This window comes from Octodon degus, unplaced genomic scaffold (assembly GCF_000260255.1).
Source record: "Octodon degus isolate 3935 unplaced genomic scaffold, OctDeg1.0 scaffold00008, whole genome shotgun sequence".
Lineage (NCBI taxonomy): Eukaryota > Metazoa > Chordata > Mammalia > Rodentia > Octodontidae > Octodon > Octodon degus.
The window spans coordinates 12,104,894-12,128,750 of record NW_004524584.1 but is presented as its reverse complement, the minus strand read 5'-3'; the positions used below and the strand labels follow the sequence as shown (position 1 = coordinate 12,128,750).

General features: G+C 55.0%; 1 protein-coding gene across 7 annotated transcripts in view; it reads right to left on the bottom strand.

Annotated features, from left to right (window-relative positions):
* Atp2b2 (ATPase plasma membrane Ca2+ transporting 2) overlaps positions 1 to 23,857 on the bottom strand; it is a 157,961-nt gene that overhangs the window by 8,896 nt on the left and 125,208 nt on the right. For 4 of the 7 annotated variants that reach the window (XM_023705294.1, XM_004625029.2, XM_004625031.2 and 1 more), the window contains 10 exons: positions 21,611 to 21,852; positions 20,581 to 20,815; positions 12,147 to 12,326; positions 11,861 to 11,948; positions 8,236 to 8,342; positions 7,629 to 7,820; positions 5,988 to 6,201; positions 4,707 to 4,918; positions 4,503 to 4,610; positions 2,415 to 2,597 (listed from right to left, as the gene is read on the bottom strand). In XM_023705294.1, coding sequence (XP_023561062.1) covers positions 2,415 to 2,597; positions 4,503 to 4,610; positions 4,707 to 4,918; positions 5,988 to 6,201; positions 7,629 to 7,820; positions 8,236 to 8,342; positions 11,861 to 11,948; positions 12,147 to 12,326; positions 20,581 to 20,815; positions 21,611 to 21,852 — 1,761 coding nt within the window. Of the gene's footprint in view, positions 1 to 696; positions 869 to 2,414; positions 2,598 to 4,502; positions 4,611 to 4,706; positions 4,919 to 5,987; positions 6,202 to 7,628; positions 7,821 to 8,235; positions 8,343 to 11,860; positions 11,949 to 12,146; positions 12,327 to 20,580; positions 20,816 to 21,610; positions 21,853 to 23,857 lie in introns of all 7 variants that reach the window. The other 3 variants (XM_023705301.1, XM_023705297.1, XM_023705302.1) reach the window with 2 other exon arrangements.

The window sequence follows — 23,857 nt, the reverse complement described above, 5'->3', positions numbered from 1 at the left end:
GGGGAGGTGGTATTTGTTCGGCAGTTGATTTGCAAGGGGAGAAGAGTACAGGGGTGCCCTGGACTATGGGTGGTGCCCTGGACTGTGGTCTCCTTGGCCTGGGACTCCTGACTGATTGTGACCTCTGCCCTTCAGGGACCTTTTGGCTTATCTGTCCCCCATGGCTGTGACCCCACTGCTAGTGGGTGCTTCCTGACCAGCTGAGAAACCCTGGTGATGTGACTCCCCTACAGCTGGGCCCTGCTGTGTCTGCGACCTGAGGGCTTCCACCCTTGACACAATAGCTCCATGCACAACTCTGGGTGACTGTGACCTGCAGGCCAACTCTGGCCCCTGCCACTGGGGCCAGGCTTTTCTTGAGAGTGTGAGAAATAGGTCCTGGAAATAGACTGGAACATTTTTCTCACTGAAATCCAGGCCCTCCCACCCAGTGGTGATGCCTGGACCCAGACCTTCTCGTCACTGGGGGAATGATGACACCCAGCTGATCCTGGCCTGCAGCGTGCCTGATACCCTGTGATGGGCCCTGACTTCCTCCCCACTGGGGACCTTCCCCGTGGGCTCTGGTCCTTGGGCCTCCTGGGCCTCACAGGGACCAGCTTCCCCCCAAGTCCTCTGGCACCCGGCCCCTGCCCGCTGGCCCGCCCGGGAGCTGGCGTTGGTGGCACCAGCAGAGCGGTAAGGAGTCACACTCACGCCCAGCTGCAGCAGGTGGAAGGCTGGTCGGAGAGGAAAGAGCATTGGACAACGACACGCGACTAGGGCTAGAGAGATTGGCTACGTCCTGGCTCTGGCTGGTGACCGAGGACTGTCTCCGCAGGGCGCCCTGAAAGGAGGCCCCGCTCTTGAAAGTATTGACTACTTCAATCTGCAACGGAGGAGAGAACGAGACAAGTTGCGAAAACAGACACGACAGCTACATGACTGACAGGCGCCACGTCACGAGAACAGCCGCAGCCACGGCGACGATGACAGTGCCACTTAAATTAAAATGAAAAATACCAGACACACTCCAAGGCTCTGAAAGCTATCTGTGCTCCCAGGGAGGACTTGGGGCTCTGCCTGCTCCCTCACGCTGGTGGCTCAGGGCCAGTGGGCTCGACTGGGGCGAGGCTGGGCATGGAGCCTCAGCAGTGTGGTCGGGCTCTCAGGTGGGAAGCCCTAGGCCCAAGTTCCAGCTAGGTGGCCATGGGTGGGTCCCCTTCTGAGTCCCATCTCTTGTCCTAGGGGCAGTCCCAGCCACCTGGCAGTGCTACCTGTCGGTGACAAGGCACCAGGCTGTATTTGTGCTCAGCAGGCTCATGCCAGGCCCCTCAGGAAGTTGCAGACCTTGCCTCCTCCTGAGAGCTGGAGGCCTGCAGGAGAGGTGGGGGCACCAGGGCTGTGGGCCCTCGCAGGAAGTGCAGGCTTCTGGGTTCTGGCTGGGCAGAAGAGCCCAGGCCTGTCTCTGATGTCACCACTCCCTATCCTGCCCTGGCCAATTTGGCAGGAGGGGTCATCCTGGTACCTGAGTGACTTCCACACAGGGGAGTCACAATCTCCTCTCAAGGCTGGTGAAGTCCAGTGAGAAGAGCTTTGGGATGGGGCTGCCCAGTGAAGCTGCTCACTACAGCGGTGGGAAACAGTAGTTGGCAGCTCTTTCCCAGAGTGCCCCAGGGGACCCAGAGTGCCCCAGGGGACCTCAGGTGTAAGTTCTCAGCTCTAGCGCCCCCTGCTGGTCCCTTTGGGCAGGGGGCTTCGCTTTCAGATTTCTTAGTCCCCTTCTGAGGCTGACGTCATGGTGCTCTGACAGCATTCTGGGCTGCAGCTCCTGCCCTGGACAGTGTGAGAGAGCTTAGGGTGCATGTCACAGACCCATGGCAGCCATACACACTGCTCTGGGAAGAAATCTGCTTGTGATTGGGACTCACTGTGCATCTGTGCTCCCCAGCATGTGTTCAGTGTGCACAAGTGTGTACACGTGTGCAAGGAGACACCAGATTTGCTCTGGTCTCCTCCAGCTCCTGGGGCAGTCTGGAGCCCCTTATGGGAGCCGAGGATGTGTGCGATAAAAGGAAGGAGGCTATAGGGTGACCCTGGCTTGCAGGCTCCGCCCAGCCTTGCCTCTCCCTCCTGGAGACCGCCCCTCATTCCCCTCCCCACCCTCTTCAGGGACCCTCCGCCAGCTGAGAAGGCATAGGGCATCTTCCCTATCAGGCTTCTCTGCTTCTTCAGCCGTCACAAGCGTGTGAGGGACGTGGTGTGCAAAGGGTTGGTGCGAGAGTGAGGGCCTCTGCCCGGTGGCCTCTGCCTACCGGTTGTCACCCAAGCCCCCCTGCCCCTCTAGGTGGTTATCTTGGGGTGGACAGGCTGACATGTGCCTCTGTGTCTGACCATCTGGCCTGGCTGGGCCCAGTCCTGGGAGCGTCCTGTACCTGTGTCTGGATGCGGTTCAGGCCTCGGAACCACAGGATCTGGCCACGGCGCAGCTCCCTCTCAGCGTGGTCAATTTCCTCCACATCCTCATTGAGCTCCTCCTCGGGGATCTCCTCCTTCTGCGTGAGCCGGCCCGCCTCCTTCAGGAACTTGAGCCTGCTTGTTGGGATGGTGGCGATGACCTGCAGGGGCCGGCATGGGGTCAGGCCACAGCTGTCCCCCTGGGTGGCTTCTTCCCTTTCTAGCCCCTCCTCCACTCCTTATTTCCCTACCACCCGTCTAGGCCCAGCTCACCTCACTCACTTCTCAACTCAAGCTCTCACAGGTTCTTGCCAATTTGCCTTCCCACAGTGTTGTATTCTTAGCCTTTTTATTTACTTTTTAAAATTTTGGTATGATTTTGCTGTTGCTCAGGCTGGGCTAAGACTTGCAATTCTGTCTCTCAGCCTCCCAGAGTGCTAGGATTACAGGTGTGCACTGTGCCTAGCAGTTAATTCACTCACTTATCCAGAGTCAGGGGGATGGAGCTGAACATCTGGGCCTTTGGGAGTTGCACAGATGTGACTTTGAATACTGTAGGCTGTAGTCGTAGTCATGTGACTTTGGCAGACCATTTGGCCTCTCTGTTTTTTTTTTTGTAAAGCTTGATGAGAGCTATGGAAGTTGTAGACAGAAAGCCACATGGTATGTCCAAGTTGCCACAGACAGCCTGGCCTATGGCTGGCCCTCAAGTCTCCTTGAGTCCTTCTGGGACCCCTGAATATGGGGAAGAAATATGGGGTATCCCATCCTGGATGGGAAAGGAAATGTGGGAAGGGGAAATGCCTTCATTTTTATCTTTCCCAGCAGGCTTGTCCATGGGGCTGAGGCCCGGGAGGCAGGCCTAGTAGGGGAAACTGAGGCAGTAGAAGACAGGTGAGCTGGACTCAACACTTAGCTTTTGGGGGCTCCTGGGATTCTGGGTCAGCTTCACACACGGGCATCAGCCTTTGTCTCCCGAATCTGCTCTACGCTCTGAGCTCACTTGGGTGAGGCTCTGGGTGCTGACAGTGGCCTAACTCTGGGGGTACAGAAAGTGGGGTGCTGAGTCCTGCGGGTCAGCACAGCAACGAAGCTTGGGGGATATTCTTGTGGATGAAACATAACCTTCCTCTCCATCCAGTTAATTCTGCCCCTGCAGCTTCTTATTGCAGCCCAGAGATGGCTGAGGTGGGAACAGTGTCTCAGGCCCTGGTGGCCCCAGGGTCTGGACAGATGGGCACCCTGGGGACAAAGCCCTTTTGGCTCAGGATTGGCTCTAGACACTGCTCCTAAGCACGGTGTCCTGGGAAGGCGACTGAGCTGAAAGCAGTCCTGACTGTGAGCTACACAAACATACCTGTCAAAGGCAGGGAAGGGCTTGGTGGAATATCTCCTGGAATATGTTACAGCTGGAGAGGCCACAGAGAGCATCCCCAAAGCCAGGGGTCCCTGGCATCCTTTTGAATGGGCCATAGCCACTGAGCTGAGGCATGGCAGGACTGTCCCTCTTGCATTCCCTCTGTCCCCTGAAGGCCATCACAGGCCATCAGCACAGGACACTGCCAACTCATCTCCCTTTCTTTTCTTCCTCTTCTTTTTTTTTTTGGTTCCAGGGATTGGACTCAGGACCTTGTATCTGCCAGTCAGCCACTTATGCCACTGAGCTATATCCCTGACCCTCCCTTTCTAACAAGCTAGCTTTAGGCTTTGAGGCTCGGCTCATTAGCATTTAGTGAGCATTTAATATCATGCTCCTTACATTAATAGTTTTGTTAGCTTCTACTTATAGCAAGTGACTGATTTGCCAGTCATATTAGCAACATAGTGTTGCCTTTTGAGCTAATTTTAAGTTGATGAAAAAGTAACGGGAGCAGGGAGTAATACACAGATGAAAAAGAATAATCCCAGTGGTGATGCTCAGAATCCTGGGTTTGTGGGCCCGAGATGGCCAGCTTTGCTCGATGCTCAGAAATGGCAGGCCCTGCTGCAGGGGGCTCCTGGGACCCAGCCGCTCTTTCCATTTCTTGCCCGGAGGTGAGGCACCCCCTCACCCTGCCTGAACTTACCTGGCCCCAGACCAGCTCTCCCAACCCGATGAATATGCACCACATCCACTGGTCCAGCTGCAGTGGGGAGCAGCTGAACGGCTTCCCTCCAAACTGCACGATCACTATCTGGAGGTCATGGGCAGAGAGAGACAGGGACAGGTGTCAGGGGCTGCCCTGGCATTGCTCTGCTGAGCCTGGGCTGGGTCGGGGAGTCCTGGCTACCTGGATGGTGAAGGTGCCCAACACGATGGTGCAGAAGATGGGGTTTCGGAAGATGCCGTCAAAGACATTGCGTTCACCATGGATCTTGCGGGCATTGATCTCGTTGAAAAGCTGCATCATGACGAAGGTGTTGAAGATGATGGTGTAGTGCTCAGAGGGCGGTGAGTGTAGTGGCGCGTTCCTCCCACTATCGATCTGGAACATCTTCTCGCCTGCCAAGCCAGAGGGCGGGGCTGGGCTGAGGTGGGGGCGGGTCAGGCAGGTGAGCCATGCCCCAACTTGGAGGCCATTGAGGGGTGCAGGGTTAACAGACCCCTTTCTCCTCTAGGTGGCAAAGACCTTGGGGAACAGTCTTCCACCTTTTCTGTGGGGATCTGAGAAATGTTGAATGCCAGCTGTGTTACCAGGTGACATTGCTTATAAAGATTTGCCGGTGCATGGTGCGCATGCCTGTAATCCCAGCTACTCTGGAGGCTGAGGCAGGAGAGTTGCAAGTTTGAGGCCAGCCAGCAGTTTAGCGAGTCCCTGTCTCAAAATAAAAAAAATAAAAAGGGCTGGGGATGGAACTCAGTGCTTCCTGGATTCATTCCCTAGCACTGTGAGGGGGAAAAAAAGTGACCCCAGACTGGCAAACACACCTGATTTGGAAGACAGGAATGCTCACAAGAGACCACGATGGTTTGCAAAATTGTCCCCAGAGGTCTCTGTGTCACAGGCCTGGTCCCCAGCCTGCAGTGCTGCCTGGAGGTGGTGGAGCTGGTTGGGAATTCTTAGGTTCTCAAAAGAGGGGCCCTTGAAGGAGACGGTGGAACCCCAGCCCTCCCCTCTGCTTCACTTCCAGCCCTGAGAGTAGGTATGGAAAACTGAGTTAAAATCAAGCTCCTCTTTTTAAGTTAATTATCTCAGATGTTATTATGATGGAAGTGTGGCCAGGAGAACTGAAGACCCAGTCTCAAAGGAATCCAGAGAAAGGGGCAGGACTCTGGAGGGTGAGGCTGATGGAGGGGGTCCTAGCAGGAGAAGGGCAGCTGCTACCTCCAGAGCCTGGGCTCTGGGGTGCAGAAGCCAGCATGGACGCAACCTTGTGGTGTACACTAGGGGCTAGGGGCTGTCATTGGCTTTGGGGGGACCAGCCTGAGACAGGGCCTGGCTGTACTCAGGCTCTCAGTGTGATTCTGTACAACTTGCTTCTCCCTGGTTTCCCCATCAGCCAAGGGCAGGAGAGTGAGTCCAGGAGCAGGGCTGGGCCACAGGTGCCTGGGAGGATGGGGCGGGGCTCACCAACAAAGAGCAGCGTGAAGATGAGGGTGAGCTGGTACACGGCGTGGCCCAGGATGTTCTTCATCATGGTCCGCGAGATGAGGGGCTTGTTGCGGCCGTATGGCTTCCGCAGCAGCAAGGTCTCCGTGGGTGGCTCGGTGGCCAGCGCCAGGGAGGCGAAAGTGTCCATGATGAGGTTCACCCAGAGCATCTGCACGGCCTTCAGGGGGGAGTCCTGGGGAGTGCAGGCAGGGAGGGAGCAGTCACCTGCGGAGGCCATCTGCTCCCCTGCACCTAGCGGCACCCTGCCACTTCTGCTGTTCCTTCAGGCAGAGGCCAGGGCTGCCCCAGTCTCTCCTCCATCTCATACTAGATGTTGTGATCTGAAAAGATGTGTGTGTGTGTGTGTGTGTGTGTGTGTGTGTGTGTGTGCCCTGCAGCAATAGTGCTTAACTATAACGAGCAGGGCTGGCGAGACTAAGTTAGGATTTGTTTTCTTTTACACCTAAGTATCTCCTGACTTCGTCAGGTGTCAGGGAGGGCCTTAAAACACTGGTCTGCTCCTTTCCAGGTGAGTGGATGGATTTGCGGGAGGTCCAAGTTCTGCTTCCACTCGGACCAGAGTGCTGTGTGTTCATCAGTCGACTGCGCATGCTCACTTGCGGCCTGATGCCTGCCCTGTCCCGTCCACCTGCTGGGCAGTGTCACACCCGTGTCTGGGAGGCAGCCACCGGCCACCATCTCCCTTCCTAGTCCCTCCATCAAAGACCTCCATGAACTGCGAGTCCTTTGTTCTGCTGTGTCTCCCTTGCTGTTGGCCTTCAGAAGCCTCCAGAGCTGCGGCCACCATGGCAGTGTCCCTCAGCTGCCACTAGAGGGAGCCGTCATCCACAGGTGAGGGGAGAGGACCTGGAGCTCTGGGAGCCCTACCTCACCCACCCCATCGCTGGTCCTCGGGACCGGGCACCCTCACAGTTCAAGATGCCAGAGGTTAGGGGGCTCCTGTGAGCACAGATGGTCTGTCCCAGTGACTGTTGGCAGGGTCAGGCCTTGGGCACCTCTGGTGCCAAGGCAGCCCACTGTCTGCTCTCCAGGTCTGATGGTCAGCGGTTGGGGAGCCAGGCTGGCCACTGTGTGAGGCAGCTCGAGGACAGCTTGGTCGGCATGGCCTTTTTGTCTTCCGAGCCTCTGTAAGGTGGGCTGACCTGAGTGCCTCCTCATGGGCTGCAGTGAAGAATCAGTGAGTCTGGAGGGGCCCAGGACCTGCTGCCCAAAACTCTTCCCAGCCCTGTGGCAGAGCTGCTGACCTGGAGGGGCGGAGCCCACTGTCCCTCAGTCCCACCAGGCTTGCCCAACACTCCTTGGAGAACTGAGGCCCCCGGGGCCACTGCGGTTCTCTGTCCTCTGCCAACCGTTCAGTCACCTCTGGGCCCTGCCCTGCCTCTGTTGCTCCGGCTCTGCTTTCCCACCTCCTGGAGCTATGGGAGGCTGAAGCCAGGGTCAGGCAGTCGGGGTGTGAGACCTGACACAGGCCCTGGTCACCTCTGCTTTGCTGGTACCTGGATCAAGCCCTGCGATGCAGCTCCTGACCCTGGCAGCACTATCCCCAGGGGCCCTGGGGTTTACCCTGCCCCAGGCTTTTCTGTGCCTACTGGGACCCACCTGTGTGATGCAGGCGCCCGTGAAGGCCACTATCACAGCCACTACGTTGACAGTCAGCTGGAACTGCAGGAACTTGGAGATGCTGTCGTAGACGTTGCGGCCCCACATCACAGCCTTCACAATGCTGCTGAAGTTGTCGTCGGTGAGGATGATGTCTGAGGCCTCTTTGGCCACATCAGTGCCTGCAATGCCCTGTGGGGACAAGGACAGGAACCCAGGGGTAGCTATGGGGGCAGTGAGGGGCTCTATACTGCTGTCCATGACCCGATACCTTCCCAGCTCCACCCCATCCCTGCTTCAGAGACCAATATGGCCAGGCCACACTTGGGAACACACACGCAGCCCCTGGCCCTCATGGCCAGAGCCCTGCCCTGGCGCCCCTTTCCCTCTCCTCATGCCTGTTAGCACAAAGCTTTTGGGAAGAAGGCATCCTGTACCCTTCCAAGAAGAACACCCCCCCCCCGAGCCAGGCTGAGGTCTAAAAGCTTTGGACACACATAAAACGATGGTGGGTGGGTCGAGTGTGACCTGAGGGTGCTTTAGGCCCCTCAAGCCCTAGTCTATGAGCTTGTCCCAGACACCACCCAGGCCCCTGAGCCGCTCCTACCATGGCGAAGCCCACATCAGCCTTCTTGAGTGCAGGCCCATCATTGGTCCCGTCCCCGGTCACAGCCACCACCTGCCGCTGCTCCGTGTGTGTGCTGTCGATGATGCCTGTTGGGAGGTAGATGTGCTCAGGGCTCCCTGGCCAAGGAGTACAGCATACCAGGCCAGCCCTCCCTAGTGGCACAGCTGCCTTTGGCCCCTGTTCAGCCAGCCCCCACCATTGTGGCTCTTCCTGGCACCTAGGCCATGCTGGGCACCTGGGCCAGGTGAGGGGCCTCCACAGCTAGGGCCCTGCCCATCTCTCTGTCTTTGTTCTTGTATCTCTTAGCCACACTGCTGGCTGCTGCTGCCAGAAACACTGTCCCTTGACTTCTCTGCCTGTCTCAGGCCCCTTGGCCTCTAGAGCTCTGCGTGGTTTGGAGGCTCACTGCTTCTCCACGGCCATGCCATCCATGGGTAACCGCAGCCCCAGGGCTCTAGCCTAACCTCTCTCCAGACATGTGTCCTCATAAAATACCCCACATGACCAGCACGAGCAGGTGACATGTGGTCCCAGCCCCTGGCAGGACTATGGCCAGCAGATGGCAGGTGTCCTCACAAGAAACCCCTCACAAAGTGGCTTCTTAGGCAGGGATGTCCCTGGAAAGGATGGAGTGTGGGTGTCAGCCCTGACATATCCCTCTGTTTCTACAGGTCAGTGCCTCACCAAGGCCTGCGTTTTGTGGCTCTAGAACTTCACAGAAATCCTGCCTTGCCCTTGGTCCATCTCTGCCACTAGAATACCTGTGTCCCTTCGTGGCCACTCCCCCCAGGAGCCCCAGGCTGTCGCTCACACTCCTCCCTGGCTTTGACAAGCATGTGTGCTCGGAGGCCCTCCCTGGCCAGGCCTTGCGCTGACCCCATTACACCTGACTGCCCTGTCTGTGCTGATCCCTCCTGGCTGATGCACTCCGTTACCTGTCTGTAGCTTTGGCCTTTCTGCTGCCTTGAGGACCCTTGCCCACCCCTCCTGGGTTTCTGTGCCAGGCAGGTAGTGGCTGTTATGGGGAGGTGAGGAGCCCCACACCCTGGGGGCCTATCTCCTCTAAAGCACTACTCACCCAGGCCCACCTCTTACACCTTGTGGCCCAGGAGTAACCCTGGGCCGCCTTCACTCTGCTGGGGCTGGCCTGGGTCCCCTCCTTTAGGCCTATAGGGCCTGTATCCTCAGAAAAAGTCCTGAAAAGCACTTTTCGTTCCCTGAAAAGCACTGGTTCCTCAGGTGACGGGCTTTCTTTGTGGCACCTGGGTTGGCTCAGACTTCTCACAGCCTCCAACTGCTCCCAGTAGAACAGAGAGCTGGGAGGAAGCCCCCCCCCCTGTCCTCTCCTTGCCTTCAGCCCTACAGAGCTACTGGGACTTCCCTGTAGCCACCTCCTGTCCTCCAACTGCTCAGCCTCAGTTCCCATTGTGCTCATCGGTTTCTTTCCTGTACCCCTCATCCCAGGCTGCCCCTGCTCCTCAGCAACCCTCTTTGGTTTCCTTGGATAGGGTCTCAGCCCCCATCACCACTCAGGTGGGAGCTCCGCTTCTCCCACCCTTGCCGTCCCTGCCCCTGGCCTCTCTCTGACTTGGTGGCCAGCTGTCTGGTCAGCTCCACTCAGTGTCAGAGGCCCTGGCTCAGCCAGTCCTACCCGGAGTACATCTCTTCTCCTCAGACCTGCCTCTTTCCAGCAACATCCACCTGGCCACCTGAGAGCCACAGAGTATTCAGTGTGCAGGCTTTCAAACACCGAAGGCCCAGGAATCGAGGCATTTTTCCTGGGCTGAGCTTCTCCACCTGCAAATGTCTCCTGTCCTGAAGACTGCTGGCCCTGCCATCACCAAGTCCAGGTGGCAACAGTCCACTGGCTAATCTTGGTGGTCCCTTCCCGAAGCAGGAAGCAACATGATGCTACTCCCCTGTTCCTACACAGGCCGGCTCTGGGTCAACAGCACAGCGCAGGTCGGGTGGTTAACTGGGCTCCTAGCACAGGGCTTCCCAGGCTCCTCCTCCTCTCTCAGGAGGCCTGGTCATTCTGAGCTCTGCAGTGCTTTCCCTGCCTGCCTGTGATACCCACTGTGAGAGTCAGAGCTGGTGAGGACCCCATTCACCCTTCGCAGCCACCACTCAGCCTGTCACTCTGTGGAGAACTGCTGCAAACTGCACTGTGGATTCCAGAGTGAAGGACCATGCCTGGCTAAAGCAGAGGTTGGCACAGAGTAAGTTCTCAATAAATGGTTACTTGGAGAATAAGCGAGCTGATGAGGGAATGGGTGAACGAATAAGAGATAAGGATGTTCCAGTATCTATGGCTTTAGGTTTGTATTTCTGTCCCTAGACCTGATCTACTGCCATTAATGTCCTTGGGCAACATCCTTGAGACAGAAATTCAAGACACCTAGGGATAATTCAAGCAGAAAAATAGGGAAACTGAGTCCCACAGTGGAGGGACTTGCCAAGACCACAGAGCAGGTCAGTAGCAAAGCGGGCCATGAACCAGGTGTTATGGTGTGGATGTGTTACCTTCCCCCAAAGGCTCACTGTATTGACCACTTGCTGAGGACAGATTTGGGAGGTAACTGGATCGGCTGGTCCATGGGTAAGGTTGTTACCTGACAGCACTGCTAGGAGGTGATGGAGCTGGGTGTGTGTGCCTTGTCAAAGGAGTGGATCCTGGCCGTGGCCTTGGGGACAGTCTGGTCCCCAGCCTTTCTCTTGGACTCTTCCTTCTCAGCCTGTCCTCCATGAGGTGAGCTCCTATTCCACCACAGGTCTCTGCCACGATGTTCTGTGTGGCCATGGACCCAGAAGCAACTCTACCAAGTAACTTGGCCTAGAACCTCTAAAACCATGATCCTGAATAAAACTTTTCTCTTTTAAATTGACTTGGTCAGGTATTTTGTTATGGCAGCAAAAATCTGACTGATACACCAAGGCTGTGTGACCCTGAAGGTGACCCACAGCTGCTGTCCTGCCTTAGCCAGGCATGGTCTCTGTCTCTCTCTGGAGGAGAAGCAGAGGGAGAAGGGATGCATGCATGGCCTTCCTGCTTGGGCTACTCTTCCAGGCCAACTTTTCCACAGGTGCTAGTTCTAGATGCTGATGGGGTCCTCAAAGGTGGAGCTGAGGTCTCAAATTCCCAAGCTATGGGACAACGAGAATAAATGGGCAGGCTGAGCGCAAGGTCTACACAAACCACTCGGTTCAGCATAAGGGGTCCAGGAGATGATGGGTGGGGAAGGCATGAAAGCGAATTCAAAGTGTGTTGCAGACAACTCCATATGATGTATGTAGTTACTATGTACTGCACACACAGACTAATAGAAATTAAAATTTAAAAAAAGTCAGCATAAAAAGGAACTACGTGTCCATACAGAGCACATTGGTGGACCCCACTTGGGACTTGAGCCATGGGTTTGAGACCCTACACGATCCATTTCCACTGCTTCTCGGAGCAATTGGAGGTGCAGGAGAGGTGGGATGGTGAGAAGTTCTCCCAGGAGCAGGGAGTGCCAGCACCTGCATTCCCTCCTGTAGAGAGCTGCATGCTAGGGTGGTTCCTGCCCTGTGAGGGCCTCAGTGTCGCTTGAGGGCCCTGGCTTACCTTTGACCAGAGTGTGCTTGTCCGTGGGGGAAGAGCGAGCCAGCACTCGCAGCTTTGGCCAGATCTTGTCGATTCGCTCCTGCTCAATCTGGAGAGGAATGGGATAGATAGTGGGTTGGTGGGGTCAGAGAGAGAAACTGAGGCTCAGGGATGGCAGGGTCCCCACCCAGAGGCACTGGGCTGTTGGTGGCACCTGGGGTAGCTCCTGTACAAGCATGCAGAGCCCATGCCTCCCAGTGCCTGTCTCCACTGTGTCCCTTGGGGACCCTTCACCCTGGCCACACACCTCCCCCTTCTCGTTGCGGATCCTCCGGTTGAACTCTTTGCCCTCCAGGCACAGGAAGTCTTCCCCTGGGTGGATGATGCCACATTTGATGGCGATGGCCCGGGCCGTGTTGATATTGTCACCAGTGACCATGCGAACTGTAATGCCTGCTCGCTGGCACTTGCGAATGGCTTCGGGGACCTGCATAGGAGGATAGGAGTCATGGGGGAGGGCACCACCCCGAGTAGGTGTCCCCCTGCAGAATCCGAGTAAGCATGTGTCCCAGACAGCTATAGGCAAGGGGACTAGGTAACCACACACGATGCTGTCTTCCCTCCTGCTCCAGGCAGGCGTCATTCATCTGCCACTGCATTCCCAGTTAGACCTGATGGGGCCTCAGAATTCTCCTCAGCACAGAGTCCCAGGCAGCAAAGGCCTTAAGAAGCTCCTTTTAGATCGATCTGGCTATGGCCAGAGTGCGTAGTACTTGATAACTACACTTGAACTTGTGCTGGTTTCATTCACAAACTCCATCAGCCTGTGTGGTTTCAGGTTTTTTGGGGGACGTTTGCATTTGGGGACATTTTATTTATAGACTGTGATATTGGCTTAGAATAATTACTCGTGACTCCGCTTCATGTAAAATAGGACAACTACGGGTTGCATCCTGTTCTCTTGACTGTTGCGACAGACTTACGTCTGGGCCAATGAAGTTGGATTAGACCCAGCTCAGCCAATCAGAAGGTAGCAACGCCCACTACCCCTCCTTTCCAGGAGCTCCTCCTGGAACTGTGGATTCACCCCGCAATTAGCATGTGGAAACCAGCCTGGGGCTGCTTCAGCCCTTTATGGGGAACACAGATCAACCGAACAAGTGATTTCATACCCATAGGCAGTGACAAATAATAAAATAATACGGCTACATTTGCTGCAACGTGTCTTAGAGTAGGAGAGAACATGTCAAGGGCAGAAAATTCAGTTGTACAGGAAAGACAAAAGCAGGTGACTCCCAAGCCTTGAGGCTCAACCCAACGCCCACTCTTCTTGCAGGGCGCAACAGCGGGCCCACGGCGGCTCACTCCCTTTTCTGCCCTGCTTGGTGGCCTGCCTAGAGAAGGTGAAGCCTGAACTCTCCCAAAAGATACGGTCCAGTCCTGAGCCCAAGCTGTGAAGGGAGAGCTCCGCCAGGGCAGGGGCTCTTTGGCAGTGATCTAGTGAAGTTGAGAGCACCAGGGTGAGCCCTCATCCAGAGTGAACGTGTCCTTACAAAGCAGGATGCTTTGGACACAGAGATGCATGGGGTGGGGCAGTGGGGGAAAGGCCTAGAGAGACGTCCCTCACCCTCCCTCAGATGGTGAGAAGGCGTCCAGGGGCAGAGCCCCTCAGCTGTGATAAGACCCCCTGGTCGGTTCCTGAATGCCCATCGGAAGCTGAAAGTACCAGGAATTTTATTCATTTATTTATTCTTTAAATCAGGAATCAGACTCAGGACCTGGTACTTGTCAGGTAGGTGCTGTGCCTCTGAGCTACGCCCCCAGCAGCACCGTGCATTCTAAACTTGCGCGGCACACACCTAACCCACTGCTCACCCTGCCTCAGCCACACAGAACTCAGCAGAGGCCTGGCTGCTCCCTCTTGGGATGGACACGTCTGTCTGATGGGGCTCGTGGACCTGCCCAGCACCTCCAGACAGTGTTGTGCTGGATACTGCTATCCCAGGAAAAGATTTCAACTAAGGTTTTTTTTTTTTTTTTTTTGTGGTATTGGAGATTGAGCCAGGGCCTTCACACTGAGAAATTCTGAGATAGGGTCTTGCTAAATCGCTAAATTTCCTGGGCTGGGCTCAAATTTGTAATCCTCCTGCCTCAGCCACCCAGAGTGCTGGGATGACACACATGTACCACCGTGCCCAGCTCTAAGCTCAAAATCCCCAGGACAACTTCTACTTTTAGGCCACTGTACTTACACTGAATCATCTTAAGCTGGACACTACCTAGACTGTTAGAGGGCAGCCCAAACGCTGGCCCCAGTCCTCACTTTGGACATGTCCTGCCTCCTGGTCCCCTTTTAGCTTTCAGGAATGGCAAGAACAAAGATGGACCTTAAAAAAGGCCTAGTTCAGGTCCACCCCACTCATGCCAGCTTCTCCTTCAGCTCCACCATTGGCTCCAGCTGGGGGCACTGCCCACCTCCTCTGGTCTCTTTCCCTCTGGCCTGCCCCTCTTCTGTCTCTCCCTACTCTGGCCACTAGTGCCCACCTGGGCACTGTCATGTGCTTCAGGGACTCCAAACTGGCACTTGAGAGAAAAACCAGGGCTCTATGCATGGCCCTCCTGTGGATGAGGGAGGGATACACGCCCCAGGATAGCTCCTGGTCTGGGGACAGAGGCCTCTTTAGGTACTAAGGGACAGCCTGTGCAAGAGGAAGCGACTGAAGGGCTGCAGGAGGCCAAGGGTTGCGGGATCCACTGGGGTTATTTCTAGGGCCTGGGCAGAGCCACCCACGTCTGCTCAGGTCTAGGGGTCATGTGAATAAGGCCTCAGCTTCAGCCCCAGCACCAGCTCATCGAAGCCCACCGAGAGGGTGAGAGAGAGGAAATGGATGCCCAGTGTCCACTCATACCCTCACACCCGTTTGGCCTCAGATGCAGAAGACAGAGAAGAGCTCTTCCTCCAGGAAATGCATACCTCATCTGGCTTCTACCCTGATGAGGAATTTAGGCCATGTTTCACACATGCGTAAAGCCTTGGTGTTGGAGCAGACTTTGCATCACTTGGCTCTGTCATTGCCCACTTCTACTCCCAGGTGTCCCCGAAGGATGGTCGGCCTGTTTTGCTTGCATACTTCCAATGATGGGGTACCCATCCCCTCCAAAGTTGGCTGCTCCACGGTAGACCCAATCTAACTTACAGTTTTATGACTTTCTATATTCAGATAACATGGTGCATCAGACCCACCTCTTGTATGGAGCCTTGGGTCTTTGGTACAAGCCTGATAAAGGGCTCTAGGATCACAGAGGAAGATACTGTAACTTTATAAAGCAGTATGTGGAGAGGAGAAATCAGAGAGTGCTTTCTGGCGCAGGGAATAGCTATGCCAGTTCTGTTTGGTAAGTAATGGAAGCTTCCTGTGGGCTGGGGCCACACAGCTGAGCACAGGGTGGCCCTGGATGCAGAGCCTGGGACCATGCTAAGGGTGACCCCTTGGAGGGGTTGAGGCTAAGCAGGATGTGGGCTGGGGGCCTGTGGTCAGAAGGTGGCCCTTCAGGTCCTGGGAGCCATGGGGGTCCTCTTGGAATGGATGGGGGAGCCCTACTTTCAGGATTGTTTCTGGTCCCCTCCAGGCTTCTCCCAGCACCGAGGGGTGGGAGAAACGTGCAGACCTCGCTTTCCCCTCCCTGCCATGGGGCAGAGGGCTTAGGGACTAAAAGGCTGAGCCGGCACCTGTTCACAGAGCCTAGGTTGCATCTGTAACGCAGGGGCTTACAGCAAGAGTGGGAGGGTTCCATGGAGCGCGCCTAGGACAGGGGCCTGCCAGACCTTCTCAATCGGGCTCTGAGCGCCGCGCAGTCTTCTCTTTTGGGCCCCATATCTCGGGGATCTGCGGCAACTGGGATCCTGAGGGTCCCAAAGGCCCCAGCCCCCGAGTCGTCCTATCCAGCTCCTTGCGCGGTGAGGCGGACCCCTTGAGAGGCGGGGCCTGGTGGTGGGCGGGGCCGGTCTCCTCCTCTTCCGTGACCCGGCCTGAGGCAGGGTGAGCTGATTGCTCTCCGCTCTCGCCTAGGTCCGGCTGTGCGGCCATGTCCTCAAGTCATGCAGTCAGCCAGCCATGGCCTTGCTAAGCAGTCCTGTCCTCCTTACAAACGGACTGGCAGGCATCTTACTCCAGTAGCAGAAAGTACACTGCCCGCCCACTTTGCCCCGCGCCTGCAGTCCCCCGGCGCTGCCTTTGCGCCCCACCCTGGAGGGACCCTGTTCTTTCTGCTGGCGTCCTCTCACCAGCTGCCCTGGGCACCGAGAATACAGGCAGAATTAAGGCTCCAGCTCCAGGGGCACTGGTTTGCTGGAAATAATAAATTCACAGCTACATTTTTTTGAAAAATGGCTTCTTTCACTAAAATTATCGTAAATAGTTCTCACTGAGGAGAAAGCCAGGAAAAATGCGTGCTTCCTGTTTTCATTAAACAAAGGCTTTTAAACCTCTGTTGTTTCTGGAGATGACCCTGATGATGCTCCGCGAGGCTGGGGTGCCCTGGGTTCAGGCTTTGCTGGAAGGCAGCGAGGAGCTCTGTCCCCCGCTCTACTGGGCCCAGGGACACACAGAGTGTTTTCTTGCTGCTGTGCACGGGATCTGAGCTGTCTCACGGCCTCGGAGATGCCCTGCAGGGTGGGCTGTGCGGAGCTGGTTGGTTGCATTTATGCTGGAGGCTGAGGTAGGAAGATCCAAAGTTTGAAGCCAGCCTGGGCAACTTAGTGAAGTCTCTCTCCAAGTAAAAAATAAAAAAAGGGTGGGTGTTCAGCTCGGGTATAACATCCCCTGGTTCAGTCCACAGAACAAAAAAAAACCCCAAAACCCACCACTGCCACCAAAGCGACAGACAGTCCTGGAGGGACAGTCACCTATGGCATGGGCAGCAGCTGCTGCTCAAGTGGGAGCCGGGGTGGAGACAACAGGGCGGCTCCACAAGGTCTGTGCTTCTGAGCTTTCCCGATGTGTCTCCACATGCAGAGAGGCAGAAGGAGGCCAACCGCGCCTACAGACTCCTCAGCACAGTGTTCATCTGAGCCTGTGGACCCTCAGAGAGCTGCTGCCTGCAGCTTGCTGTGGCTGCCACTGTGAACACTGGTGGCTCAACTCTTTCATTTCTCAGATGGTGAAACTGAGGCCACTGTGAGGGGATGGATGAAGGGACAGAGTTAGAGCCCAGGTCCTCGACGCTGGGCTCTCTGTGAGTCATTCTCATGCTGTTTGTGACTTCTCTCCATGGATGCTGACAAGGGCCGTGTCAGCTGAGGTGGGGTAGACCTGCCCATCAGCTGCCTCCCTGTCCGAGAGTCGGAGCCTGGAAGGGAGCTAAGGGATCTGTTTCGCAGATGAGCAGACCAAGGTGCTGTGAGGAGAAGTGGCTTGGTGGTGTGAGCTGAAGCTTGCAACCAGGCCCTTCCCAGAGTCTGTCAGCAATCACCTCCTTGGATGACCACACTGGCCACTGAGAACACCAGGGGCTGCTGCACTTGGGTCTGTCTCTTCTGAAAATGCCACGTGTTGTCTTCATGTGGCACCCAGGGTGCGGTGGATGGATAACTGATGGTCAACTTGTAACACCCAGCTGAATGGAACCAGGGTGGTGTTGGGTTTGGGAGGCCCACCTGAGGATTGTTGCCAGCAGCATAAGAGGCAGAACTTGAGAAGAAGAGATGCTGTTAGGGAAGCTTTTGGAGCTGTTAGTTTCCCTGGGGCTGCTGTTGGTTCTTGTGGAGAACGTTGTGACACTGGCTATCCTGATGAACTCAGCTGTTCTCATCAGTGAAGGAGCTCGGGACCTGGCTGTTGCTGAGAATGGCTAAGGTTTGCTTTGGGAAGGCTCTGGTCCTTACCTTGAGCATTGATTGCTGGCTCTAGAGGGGAAGATGGTGGTCTGCTCAGTCTCCTGGAGTAGCTTGTCATGTTGACTCTCCGGATGGGAACTTGTCTTCCCTCATCATCAGAGGAGCTCGGGACCTCACTGTTGCTGAGGATGGCTGTGGTACTTTTCAGGGGAGCTCTAGTTTTTAGCTTGAGCATTGCTTCTTGGCTCCAGTGCAGATCCCTCAGCCTACTAGCACAGATTGTTTATCCTACTGGCAGACTTTCTGGCTTCTACCACTAACCCCTGGGCCTGCCCAGCGCAAATCCCTGAAACAGGCCTGTGTGAGGCACTGTTGTGGGCTCTAGGCCTCCAGTTGGACTCATGGGAGGCATTGCTATGGGCTCTAGGTCTTCAGCTGGACTCCAGGCCCTCAGCTGGGTTTTTTGATCTTTAGTGTGTGGACAGACTACCCACACTCACTGTATATGATTTTTTTTTGTCTTGTATTATATTGTTCCATGGTAAAACCCCATACTACAACATAGGGGAAGACCCTGGGTGGAGAGGTAGACGGTCTGATCTAATCTGGCTGTGCCTGGCCACTTACAGGGAAGAGATTCAGGCACATGTCCCTGTTCCTCTGTGGGCCTGACAGCTTCACCTGCAGACTGGGGATTCCGGACAACACGTGGATGTGACCAGAAGCTCTAATCTCGAGTTGGATTTCTTGAGTGACTATGAAATCAGTTTAGTGGGTGATAACCTCATTCAGAAAACAAAGGGAAGAAATGGATGGAAAACATGGACTCTTATGGGTTATGCATATATGTTGACTTGAGTCATGATATAAAGTATGTTTCATCTTACTGGGGTCATGGCCAAAAAAGGTCTGTGACTAGTGTTTTTTATCCCACCTCAGGGACGTTCCTAGGCAAGCTGATGAGCCAGGAGCCTGGGGCCCAGCGGCTTCCATCAAGGAGGTAATGCAGCGTCATGAGGCCTGCATCCCCTAGTGGGTAGTCATGGGCAGCGTGCCCTGCGAGGCTGATAAATGGCCTGTCTGCCAGAGAGAGTGGCGGCCTTCAGGATCGTGCAGGCAGCTGTTGTCTCTGCTATTGTAGGGCAGGAATGAGGAGGGTGATTGAGACCTACTGAGTGTTGTGAGAGAATGTGTGTGTGTGTGTGTGTGTGTGTGTGTGTGTGTGTGTGTGTGGTACAGTGAGTCACAGTGTTAGACTGGGCTTCAGATGCATTAATTCTCATTCATTTCATACACACATATCAAGCACTTCTGCAGGCCAGGCTCTGTGTTAGGGGCTGCTGGATGCCTCAGATCTGAAGCAATGAGATGTCTGGGGAAGGCCTGAAGCAAGGGGATCCTCGATGATGGGCAACTGACCTTATGCCCGACACCTTTCTGATTGCTCATGTGGGTTACCTGACCCATGCAATAGCCCAGTGTGTGCGTGCGTGCTTGTGTATATGTGTGTACTATAATCATCCCCAGTCTAAAGACAAGCCCAGAGGGGTTATGTAACCGGACCATTGTTGCACAGCTGACAAGCCTGGCATTCCAGAACCCAGGCCTGTCTGATGCCTGAGCTTGCAATTGGAGCTCTGCTGCGGAAGTGTGAGAGGCCACATGTGTGAGCTCCCAGCGTACTTGTTCTTTGACATACAGAATCCAAGAGCAGTAGAGGGGCTGGGGATAGAGCTCAGTGGCATAAGCACCTTCCTGGAAGGTACAATGTCCCAAGTTGACCCCTGGTAAAGAGCAGTAGGCACAGGAGTTTGGGGGGCAGCTTCTCCTCCCTCCTCTTCTCCTCTCTTATGTCTTTTCTTCTTCTCTCTCTCTCTCTATTTTTTCTTTTTGGATTTTGTAAAGACAGGGTCTCCCTGTATAGCCCAGTCTGGATCTCATAGTGAAGTCCTCCTGCCTCAGCTTCCTGAATGCTGGAATTATAGGTATGTATCTCAATGTCTGGCTACCCTCTCTTACTTAAAAAAGGGGAAACTGAGGCTCTGTAAGAGAAAGCATAGAGAAGGGCCAGTGGCCCCTAGAGAATGGTGTTAGTGCAGGTTAAGAGAATCCTTAGGGGCCTGGCACAGGATCTCACAGTCCCTGGAGACAGCAGGAGTGGACAGCAGCTTCGGGAGTTCTGGGAGCAGGCCCACAGCAGCACCTTGGAGGTCCCAGGCTACAGCCATCTCCCCCTGCAGCCTCTGTTGCCCAGGCAGTCCTGGGACCACCACACCTCCTCCTCCTGACCTAGCAGGCCTCAGCACAGTCCTGGCCTCCCTTGGACATATATAGGATCTGGAAGGCCCACTGTATGCTAAGCACTTGTTAGTGCTGTCCCCCCATCCTGGTGATGCCCCTTCTGCTAGAGAATGTAGCCTGTGGTTGACTCTAAGCTCTGCACCTGCATATCTATTACAGGCCCAGCTGGGTCACCAGATAAGCTGGTCAGGGGGACAGGATTGCACACCTGTGAGAGGAGACAGGAGCAAGAGGAAGGGGGACTCCATACTCTGGGCTTTCCTGAGGACAGCAGCTCATGTGACCAGGAATATCTTTTACAGAGACCTGAAGTCTATGCCTAGGGATTTGCTACAAGAGACCCTAGTCCCTGAAGGGTGAGGAGCCTCTCTGGCAGAGTGGCCCTCACACCTGTCACCTGGGGACAGAAGGTAGAGCCCCTGATGGCTGGTTAGACGGCTGGAGGACTGTCCCATAGCGCAACACCACCGACTGGCCAAGCAGTCCTGTCTTTCTGTGCTCATATGAGCTGGATGTGGCCTTAATGAGTATTATGCACGAAAGGAGGTGAACAGCCCCTGCACTGTGTGGAGCCACAGGCTCAGGACCACCAGCCTCACCATACCTCAGGCCGCACGGGGTCCTCAATGCCCACCACGCAGATGCATGTGAGGTCATTGAGGATGTCGTTCTCATTGTCCCAGTCGGGCTCGGGGGTGTTGGGGAAGTCACGGTAGGCCACACAGATGGTGCGCAGCCCATCGCAGGCCATCGGCTCGATCACCTTCTTCACCATCTCGTCCCGGTCTCGAGGCCGGAAGACCCGGGGCTCGCCCGCTCCATTGAGGATTTTGCAGCATCTGGGGAGGGAGGAAGGGACAGAAGTGAGGGCAGGCCGAGGGCCCACCGAGTCCCCGGCTGGGACACTGGCTGCCTGCTGTGTTTGTCCCATCCATGCTCAGCTAGCTCATCTCCTGTGTGCCTCAGGACTGTCATGTGCCAGAGTCACAGGCTCTGTCTGCCTCAGTGACGCAGCTGCTGATGGCAAAGGCTGGGAAGCCTAGGCTCAGGGTTCCTGCCTCTGCTTATACACCAGAAGCATCTTTTATAATAATAAAACGAAACACTATTTAATTGCTAATAAATACCCATGTGTGAGCCCTGGATAGAGATTCCAATTCAAGCTGTCTCTAGGTTCACGTCTGTGAGCCCAACTTTCCGTTTCAGCGTTGGGGCTGGAAGCCAGAACTTCACACATTGCTAGGTGAGTGTTCTGCTGTTGGGCTGCAACCTCTGCCCAAGTCAGTGTTTTGGGAAATGTTCCTCTGGTGACCCCAGGCAACGGCTGGGTCCAAGGACCATGGGTCTAGACCAAGCCCTGCAGTGTGCAGTAGGCAGCCAGAGGCCCAGGGAGGGGGTGCCTTGCTTAGTTTTCCTGGCTTATTTCTAGTGTCTGGAGTTACAGAAGCCTGGTTAACAAGGAAAACAAAGAGTGAGTGGCCTTTGAGGTGAGTCTCACTCTGTGGCCTTTGGATGTCTGAGGCTTCCAGCCCAGAGAAAGGCTGGCCCGGCCTGGGTGATGACAGGCACCATGGGACCTAGCCCTCCGCTGCCCCACCTGGCCGGGCCCTGCCCTGAGCTTGCCAGCCACCTACTTCTTGAGCACGATCTCCGAAGCGCCTTTGCTGTACATGCGGAAGCTCTCGTCGGGCATCTTGATGACGGTGCTCATGGACTTGCGCACGGAGTTGAAGGTGTACACTTTGTACAGCTTCTCCTCTGGCATCTGGCTGCGCACGGGCTCGTAGTCCTGCTTCAGGTCCAGCACGAAGCCCAGCAGGCCACACTCCGTCTTGTTGCCCACCTGCCGGGGCAGGGCGCCCTCCTTCTCTGGGGGCTGTGGGGAGAGGCAGGGGTGACTCACAGCAGCAGCCCAGGCCTAACCCTGTGCCAGTTGGGGGACTCGCCAGCTCATCCTAAGTGAGATAAGTATTTCAGAAATGATGAATCCTTTCAAACATGAACTGAGAGAATGTCATAATCATTATGTATTCCCCCATCTGCTTTATAGAATTTTGACATTATGCTATATTTGCTCCAGGTTTTTCTTTTTTAAGCAAACACATCAGATAAAGTGAATCTCCTCTGTGTATTTTTTCTCATCTACATAATTTACCCCCTGACCTAGAATCAACCTCTGTCTCAAATTCAGCAGTAATCACTACCGAAATACATGCTTTAATTCTGAGACAACTGTAGACTCACATGCAATAAGAAATAATTCAAAAGCCTTTGTACCTCTTTGTTCCCCATGGTAACCTCCTCATCAATGCAGCCGGGTCACAGCCAGGGGGATGACTCTGAGGCCATCAAACGCCTTCGTACCCGCTTCATGCAAACTCACGTGTGCGTGTGTGTGCATCTAGTTCTTTATGATGGCACTGTGATTGCCTGATGTCAGGATGGGGTGCTTCGTTGCAAGGGTCCCTGGGCTATTCTTCGACAGCAGCTCTTACCTCCTCTCTGGCCTTGCATTAATGATCTATGCCCTGTCTTCAGACTTCCTTTACTTTTTTTCTTTGGCAGCGCCAGAGGTGGAACCCAGAGTCTCATGCATGTTAGGCAGTCACTCCAGCACTTCTGACGTTTCAAGCCCATCACATCCAAGTGATCTCACAGTATGTAACTCTGGGGGTTTGACCTTTTCACTCAGCACAATCCCTGAGACCTAGGCCAGCTGTTCTGTGTGTCCACAATGTGTTCCTTTTGGTTGCCGAGTAGTATTCTGTGGTGTGCATGGACCACCCTGATTTCTATGTAGGCTGGACCACGTGAAATGACTGTTCTCTGGCAAAAATGGTCAGACAGTGGCGGCATCCGGCTGTGCAGCCCTGCTGCTTGGCATAGGAGGCAGTGCACATCCTTTTATAGGGTGATTTGCTCGCCCCACATTCTGCTGGTGAGATTTCTTTGTATGTATGGCTCCAGTTTGTTCTCCTACCTCGCTCTACAGACTGCACTACATGAAGAAGCCACACCAGCCTTTCCCCTCTTGGGCCCTCCTTCATTGCCTTCCCTTTACACTCATTGGATGCATACTTGGGCACCTGCCATGCCCTCTCCATGGGCAGCTCCTGCCCTGGACACTTGGTGAGTCACTGATTGCGTCTCCTGGCACTTGTCACTTCCCTAGGTGGCTGGCTTCTGATTTGGTGACTTCTCCCTGCTGTTCCTTCCCAGTAGCACCCTCCCTCCCTTGCAGGGAAAATTCTTCTCATCCCTTAGGGACAAATTGAGCCATCTCCTGTGTTTGCAAGTTGCCCCCCAGCCCATCCCTTGCATTCTGTTCCTCTGTGGATTCTTGAGGCTGCACAGAGCCCAGCACACAGTAAGGCTTGCTATCTGTTTGCCAGTTAACCCAAGGAAGGCCCATCTCCCAGAGATGATGCCCGATGCTCACATCTGGGCACTGCCAAGTGGGCTCTGTGGTTGACTCAGCTCAGTGTAGATTTGCAAGGAGGCTTGCTTCTCTTGTAGGCTTGCAGGCATGCACACACCTACACACGTCACTGGAAATTGATATGCAGCTGCTCAGGTGGAGGTGGTTTGGGGAGTAGTAAAAGCTAACAGAGAGAAGTAAGCCCTGGAGAGATTCTGAAGAGGAATGAATAGTAGCAACCACCCCACATCTCCCACCATCTCAGTAGTGTTTTTGTTTTTGCTGTATTGGAGATTGAACAAAGCTTTGCACTAAGCTACATTACTTGCCCTTAAAAAAAAAAGGTTTAAATTTTGAGACAGGGCTTCACTAAGTTGCTCGATAGTCTAGGCTGGGCTTGTACTTGTCATCCTCCTGCTTCAGCTTCATAAGTACTGGGATCACAGGTGTGTACCACCCACAC